Genomic DNA, 8555 nt, shown 5'->3' on the forward strand with positions numbered 1-8555 from the left:
CGTCATATGAGAGGCACCGCCTTACATTTTCCGCCACAGATTTGGGGAAATTGGTTTGTTCGCAAAGCATTGTGGGGATTTTAAAGACGCGAAGTCTACCCATGTGCAGCCTCGAAATTACCCCCAAACCAAGGACGCGGCCTCGGTGGAATTCCAAGTATGCTGGAGATTGGAACAGTCCTTCGGCGGCACTCGATGACGTAGCATCCTTGAAATATTGTCTTGGAAGCCAGTTTCCTCGAGATCGAGAAACGGCCACTGAAATATATCTGCCAAGATGGCGACCAATTAGGCTGAGATGTATCCAGTGACAAGACTTGCCTACAGACTAAAAATAGTCCCCAGTTTTTTAATCATCAGTTTTTGTACAGACTCAATAAGATACAACAAGTTCATAACTGAGCCTTAGAGCTGCTGGCAGATGTTTTTATAACAGAGAAATCCACGATAGCTTTTTCTCCCTGCTTACAGTCTTTATTTCAAGCTAAGCTAACCCTCTGCTAGCTGTAGCATCAAACGAGTGGTATCCTGGCGAGATGATGCTGCACTATTCCTTGTTGTGCAACTCAGGGCAATATGTTACCAAAGGGCTACAGTTAGCATTGTGTAAGATACAGGATTGAATTACTTTCCCGTGCTGTTTTTTTGCCCCCCCCCACCCCCGTTCACTTACTCTCACCTTTCTATTGGCACTGGCACCAACACAGTATGAGGGCAACAGACTGAATGAGGAGGTGAGTGAGGAAGAGGAGGGTATGGTACTGTCTGCTATGTGTGTGTTTCCTCCCCCGTTTGTTGGAGTGCAAACGAGGAGGTGGGCTTCAGATGACGGGCCCTGGCGGTCATGAACACAGCCCTTCATGCGTTTCCTCAGCCAGCATCTCCCCTCCTCAGTTTGGTCCATTGTGTCGACCTGTCTCCTAAATACTGTACATACACTGTGTTTGGTCTGTGTGTTCTGAACCACCCCCCCCGTAGGACAGATGTGCCCAGTGTGTTGCAATCCTGTCTTCAAAGTTCCAACATGTGATGCATCGACAGTTGCAACAGTCCGTCTGCAGAGACTGAGTTGACACTCGTGTTTAAGATGCATCACATTCATTTGGAGAAGGAAGCACAGCATTTCAAACTCCTCCAACCCCAGTGCACCTGATGTTTTTTAAATCGGTTTACTGCTGTCCAGTATCGTAATGCTCTTTCTCCTTTGACAGCCTGAACTGACTTTCTGTGCCGGTGACGTCATCACAGTTTTCGGTGAAATCGATGAAGATGGCTTTTACTATGTAAGTTCTAAACATTTCAATTTTCATGTCCTTTTAGCATCTGTTTCTGTTTTCCCCTACTATTTCAGAGCACAATGCATCTTTACAGGTGAACTACAATAGGTACAGTTTACACCAAAACACATCTGTGTGTTCATCATAGAGTTGTGAAGTGGGAGGATCATTTTCATTATTGACTATACTGCCAAAAAAAATTAGATTCATTGTTTGCTCCTTTACATGAAAATTGTGAAAAATATCCATCCAAGTTCAGTCTAAGATGATGTCTTTGAATGTTTTGTCAGTGTAAAACTGAAAGATATTCACTTTAACACAGCATAAAACAGAAGAACTGGAATTTTCTGAATTTGAGAGGCTTTTTGCATAAGAAACCAAAAATATCTATCAAAATAGTTGTGATTTTGTTTCTGTTGTTCAACTAATCGTTCAAGCCTTTTTCACACCTTGGCTACGGCTCATTGGTAATGTAGCATTTATAGCAATAAAAAAAACATGTATGTCTTGGAAACAAAGGAGAAGTCATTAAACAGGTGGCCATAGCTTGAGTGTACATTTATATTTTCTTTTTAAATGTATTGTAAATCAGAATACCTTTATTAGTCCCACAGAGGGGAAATGTGCATCGTTACAGCAGGAAAGAGTTAGCTTAATGTTACATATGTTCAGTGTTTCCCACAGATCTGAAATATACTTGGGGCGTGATGGTAGGGGGGGCAGCAGAGTGAACAGGTACAGGCAGGGCCCATAGTGATAGCCCTATAGTTTAAATCTACTACCCACAAATAAACATATGGACATGGGTTACTATTTAAAAAAAAATGGTAAATGTATTTAGGAACCTATCCATGTGATTTTAAGTGGGGGTGGACCTCAAATCCTTTAGGGGGTGCGGGGGCATGCTCCCCCGGTAAGATTTTTTTTAAAATTTTTGAGTTAAATGCATCAATCTGGTGCACTTTGAGGGGGAAATAATGATTTATGATCTGTATGACAGTGGCCATGTCGGCAGGCCACATCATGTAGACAGCCAGTCACCCTGTGTGAGGCAGGCCACTTAACAGGCCAGGCCATCGGGAAACCCCCCGGTCCTCCCGATGGCCAGTCGGGACTGGGTACAGGAGGCGTATAGAGCAAGGGATCATTGTCCACAAGTTAATCGATCGCAGATGGCGTCGTGGTCACGAACGAATATAGTATAGTCTATGTGTGGGAAACCCTGATGTTAAAAAAAAAGTACTAAGTTATGATATAATAAAAAATATAACGAAAAAAAAAAGTTAAAAAAAATACTTTTCAAAAACCATCCAATACGTCAGCAGAGTTAGGAACTAAGATTTTTGGCACCCCCGGTTTATAGACCCATTCATTTCTTCCATAGACAATGTCCTGTGACTCATGTTTGGATCTGCTGAATGTACAAACTTGTGTTCATGCTTATACGTTCTCGCATCGTCCTCCCATTTCTCAACTCTATTGCAGCTCGATTTGAAACTGAGACCTCCTGAAAGGGGCGATACTCTGAAACTGAAGGGTAACATTGAAGGTTTCTCATTTCTCTAATTCCCCTCCTCGACTCCTATCTTCGTGTCTTAGTGTCGCCCACAGGAGATGCGAGTGGAGGAGTCGAGGAGGGGAACCGAGGAGAGAGGAGGGGAAGCAGCAGGCATTAAGAGAAATGAGAACTCCTCTCCTCTGAGCGGTCATTTTAAAGAGACGTCCATTAATGATGACAGCAGCACTCTGTCTGATGGACAGATGTGTTCATGACGACTTATATATTTACTTTTAATTCATTCACAGTGCGGTATAATGAGACAATGACAGGCTACAGATGCGGACATATACACACACACATATATTTGTGTAAATATATACAATTTCAGAATCAAACAAGTATGAGAGCACTCTCATAATAACGTAACACAATCAGAGACTGGATATATCCGTTCAAGCAGTTAGTAAAATAATATCAAGGGCATGCATGCAGAGCTGTCATTGGCTGAGATAAGTCCGGTCGCGCGTCACGACTCTTTGAAACATCTCTGTTCCCGGGAAATACATCCGCGGAGGAACCATCAGTGTAGCTGCATCTCAATTCGGTTAAATGGATTCCTTGCGTCCCTCACTTGCGTTGTTTCCCTGCGACTAGTCCCTCCCACCAGGGAAGCATGGAGAGACGCAAGGAAACCACGAGAAGCAGGGAAATTAGTTTTAAGAGCAATGGGAAGTCGTTTCCTCCGGAGCGTCACGTGAAGCGACGTCCGTTTGTGATGACGCCGCACAGCTGATCGTCTGACAGCAGCCAGATCAGTGCATGCGCTGCATCGTCCAATCAGTGAGCGATACACAGTAAGGGGGCGGGGCGAGTGTCTGAGGATTTCACCGGAGGATGGTCTGGTGGTTCCTCGATTATCGCTCCTCCGTTATCACTCCTCACTCCTCGATCCTCCGGCAAAAATAAGGCCACTGGGACGCAACTCAAGATGGCGCAGACAAATCGACTTACGGTGATACCGAGCCCGAGGAGCGAGGAAATGAAAAATAAGAGAAGTGAGACGCACCATGTTTCCTCGGTTATAGCTCCTCCAGAGAGCCTCCTCGGCGCTCGAGGGGAAATTAGAGAAATGAGAAACCTTCGTTGAAAGCTAAACTCAGATGTGTTTCACTGTCCTTGTGTGCTTCTCAGGGCGAGCTCAATGGACACAAGGGACTAGTTCCTTCCAACTTTCTAGAAGAAGTGCCTGACGATGTGGAGGTTTTTCTCACTGACTCACCATCTCGATACCCCCAGGACACTCCTGCACGGATAAAGACCAAAAGGGTACATGCTCCTTCGCAGTACTAGCCCTCTGTCATCCATTTTCAGTTCCCTCTATCTCTTTTAGTACCGTGTCTGTGCGTGTGTGTCTCATTGAAGTACAATGGAATTTCTGACTTTGGAGCATTACACTGTAAATAAATAGATGTCTAAGATCTATGAAAAAATAAAATTTTAAGACTAATACTTGACAGAGGTACTTTTATTTTTCATGTTTACCGCTGTGAAAGGGGGGGGGGGGGGGGGTTGTGCATTGTATAACACATGGATATATTGTATTCATAAAGCATTCTCAATGAGAGTGACTTTTTACTTGTTCTGTCATGTCTTGAAAAAGAGCAGTTAACACTTTTTGCACATGCATATTTAGCATTCTAACAGATGCTTTATGAATATATTCTGTGTCTGATCTCAAATCATTTATAATAGAGTAAATAGTTTTGTTGTACTGAAAGATGAACTATGTAGTCTGTAGCCCAGCATGTCCTATATTCCAGATGCATGAATTCTTGAACATTTTCTAAAAAGAAGAGTCTAGTGTAGTACAACTTTTGTATCTGCTCCTGAACGCCTTGTTTTGTATATTGCTTTCTTGTAAAGTAGCACGCAAAGGTCACTTAGCCTATGTTGCCATCAGAGAATAATTTCAGAAGTAATGATTTACTAAATGTAAATATGTGATGTTGTTTATGTGTTTAACAAATAATGCAATTGTTGAAATATGAATAGGTGTCATCAGATATTTCTTTCCTTGTGTTCTAATTTGCCATTTGTCATAGTGCAAACTATTGAAATGCCATCACCATATTTTGTTTTATTCCTTTTTCTCACCCGCTTGGCAAAACAGAAGAAGAGTGTTCATTTCACACCTTAAAGGCTCTGTTTCCGTCACGTAAGTGAGCAACTGAGGATACCAAGATTACGCTCCCCTCGTCTAATGCAGATGTCAAGGGTACCCTTAGCGTCTGGTATGCAACATGTGTTTTTTATCTGACATTCCTTCAGTGCTGCCATGCCTTTGGGTAGTCTTAGATCCCTCTTTGTTTCACCTCAACCCTCAATACTGTTTGTTGGTAGGCGACCGTCACCCCAGCCAATGCATTAGACAAGAAGTATGGTATCTTCAGTTGTTTCTCTGAGTGTTGTACATGACAATGTTCGTCTCCTGCAATAAGTCTCCTGCTGTAACTCATGGTAAGCTAAAAGGCCGTAGTTTCACAATTACACGCACTTATTCAAAATCATTTTAAATGAGTAGTACTTAAGACTACTACCAGTGCAGAAAACCCTCAAATTCTATGCAAAACTCCAAAGAATGATACCATGAAAATATTGAATTTGGATTTGCAGTTCAAAAGTAATTTGGGATTGTTTTCTTGTATGCAAAGAATAATGTGAAATGGTAAGACAAATTACTTTATGCAAATATAATAACAGTCCATGTTTATCCAATCCGTAAGCATTGAAGTTTAAAACCGTGCTAATGCTGTGAACCAAGAGTAACTATCACAGTAAATTGCCAACGGATCATTATTGAATTAAAGCGTGACTATAACATTTTAGCGGACTAACGGTTACAAATGAGTCAGATTATGCTGAATTGCTACACTCATGTTCAGCATTTAGAAATCTGACAGATGTGTTTGTTTTACAGCAATAACTACCAACCTACCTAATTTACTGCTAACAGTAGCCACCATAAGGTGAATACAACTCTTTATATGCAAGTGTAGGCATGTTTTCTTTTTAACAGTCCCGCTTTAAAGTCAGCATAATGAAATACAAAAGATTTTGATACGTTACATGTTCTGGTGTTTTAACCACATGTTTATATAAATGGAATCTTTGACCATCTGTCTTTCCAAAGTGCAATTTAAAGGAGCCTTTTAGCTCATGATTACAGAAAAGGAATAGTGACTAGTAGTTTCTCTGTGACCCAGTTGTACCAGTAAATATCCATATTTAAGGGGAAGGACAGTGAATGTGATGTAAACATGTCCCACTTTTCCCAAAATGCAAATGTGTTGAAGTGAGAGGATTTGCCCTATCCTTGATATTTATTGTTGGGGAAATGTTGTCGACAAAATAATGTGAAAGTTAGTCTGTTAGTGTCATGCTTACATTTTGTGTTGTTGTAGCTAATTCCTGGCAGCTTCATAAAAAAAAAAATGCTGATTCTCCCTGATAGAGGGAGGGGGGAGGGGGGCAGTGTATCTTTACCTGAGTGCACGGGACAACGTCCAGGGAGGTAGACTTCAGATCTGTGGTGGCCCTGCTGAGGCAGAGAGGACTTAGGAGTCGGGGAGTAGTGACTGAGGGGGGAGAGACGGCTGACTTTTTAACACCCTCAACTGTCCCTTACGGGTCTTCCATTAGGTTCCACTGGAAAACTCGGGTCGGCCCGGAAGAGCTGGCCCTCCCACAGAGCGCCCGCACCCCCCCTGGCTCCGGCCCTGCCAGCCTGTACTCCTCCAAAGGAAAAAAAGGACTGCTCTCCAAAGGAAAGACACTGTTGCAAGGACTTGGCGCTGTAAAATAATTTCTCCACAAACTTCCTTGTAGTGTTTTAAAAAATGAAAAGCTTAGCAAATGCTTTATTCTTGTACATCCATCGTATACTAGAATATTTGTATTTTGTTAACTACATATTTTCAATACCACATTTCATATTATGATCCTGAGACCTCGTTGTGTCGGCCGGTATAGTATTCTGTATCTTACCTCCAAGTCTGACTGATGTTTGCTGACAGAGACACGGCCGGGCAGTCTGCACATTGTGAGTTACCAAACGTATCACATTAAGAGTCCTAGCTGTGTCTGTGTGCAGAAATCAGAATGTCAATCAAACCCAGAGGGATCAATTTAACATGGGTGTTCAGTTTTCAATCCGAAGAAAGACAGTTATTCCACACAGCCAGTTGCATAAAATGTATGAAAGGTTTGCATGCTTTACTTCAGCACATTCCCTCCTGACCCCTGAGAGAGCATGCAGTACTACACTACAGCATGGCTGTGCAGTATACTGTGACAAATCAGCAGAATTAACTCCTACTCTTCTGCCCTAGCGCAACAGCTGTGATAGAAGAAATGTCACGCCCCCAAAAAAACCTTAAAAGAAAAGGAAGCACATGCTGTTCCTACTACAGGATCTCTGCAGCCTGAATGGAAATGCCTAGTAGATCCAACCTTCATGTATTTGCCTTATAATCGCACAATGGTTAGTTAGTAGTGCCCAGGTCCACGCATTCTATTCATTTACATCGGTACCTTCACATAAACATGTTGATCCTGACCTGTGATGTGCGGGGTTTCCATTAGGACCAGAGCTCACATGTAACTGTCCAAGACTCCTGTGGGGACGATGTCTATCACGGTCAAGACTTTTCATTTTAGAAAATAGATTAAACAAATTCTCTCTGCATCCCAAATGTTGAGGCTGAGTAAATTTACTTGTTTTTTAGGTAACTGTTTTTAATGCCACACTGACGCACATCTGGTTTAAAACAATGACTACTCTACAGAGAAAACTATATTACATTAACAGATCAAATAAATGGAAGTTGATCTTTGTGGTATAGCATCAACAAATCCCTGTTATCGTACTGCATTTTAATAACATGCAACACTTTGGAGCTTCACTAGAAGACTAAAGGTTTCTGTTAACAGTGAGACACAAGGCTACCTCTACGCTGCCCTAACCCTTCTTACCCAACATTTATTAGATCTCAAAAATGTTTATTCAAGCCAATCTGTCTGTTGATGCCTGTTCAGTGTCCCGATTTAGGTTGGTGCAGGATACAAGAACTGTATATTAATAAATATATCTACACCTTAATGTAGAGTAAGTAGTGAATGTATGGTGAATTGAAAGCCAATGTATTTTTCAAAGCTGCCCAAAAGGATTGTGCAGATGTCCGTCTTAGTGCGTGAAATGAAACAGTCCATCTTTATTTCCTCACCTCATCCTCATGTATCTGAAAATCTAGCCTATTTTTTCTATAACTAGAGTTGAACTGAAACTGCCAAAAAAGAATGTATGCAAAACATTCTGTAATACTTTCTGTACAATTCTCGTCCGGACAGCCTTGTTAACCTGCTGTAAGCTGACGTTCATCTTTCCTATGTATGGACCATTGCTTCTATTCATTTCGAGTGACTGTTGCTCTTTTTGTACTTTGTCCATTTGTAAAATTGTTTTTAAATGTTTATACTTGATTTTCAAACTGCCTTTTTTGTACATTTAACTTTATAATCAAACAGTGCAAGCTTTCCCCATGGTGTCTTGAAGACCATATTGTTTTAAAAGTCTGCAATTGTGTGCTAGCTTTATGATAAGAAATATCAGCCTATATTGGTGGTTACAAATTATTGTGTGGGTGTGCATGTGCAATCTTTTCTAGAAAAACAAATGAAATAAATTTGATATTTTTTAATGTTTGCATGTGTGCTTTAAA

At 41.4% G+C, this 8555-nt stretch overlaps 1 protein-coding gene across 1 annotated transcript in view; it reads left to right on the plus strand.

Annotated features, from left to right (window-relative positions):
• The window catches only part of rimbp2b (RIMS binding protein 2b), an 89212-nt gene extending 80678 nt beyond the window's left edge, over positions 1-8534 (plus strand). The window contains 5 exon segments of the mRNA XM_079686393.1: positions 708-734; positions 1212-1283; positions 3970-4104; positions 6478-6536; positions 6538-8534. Coding sequence (XP_079542519.1) covers positions 708-734; positions 1212-1283; positions 3970-4104; positions 6478-6536; positions 6538-6640 — 396 coding nt within the window. The 3' untranslated portion in view covers positions 6641-8534.
• Positions 8535-8555: the final 21 nt, after the last annotated feature.

The sequence above is a fragment of the Notothenia rossii genome (assembly GCF_949606895.1).
Source record: "Notothenia rossii genome assembly, chromosome: 6".
Classification (NCBI taxonomy): Eukaryota; Metazoa; Chordata; class Actinopteri; order Perciformes; family Nototheniidae; genus Notothenia; species Notothenia rossii.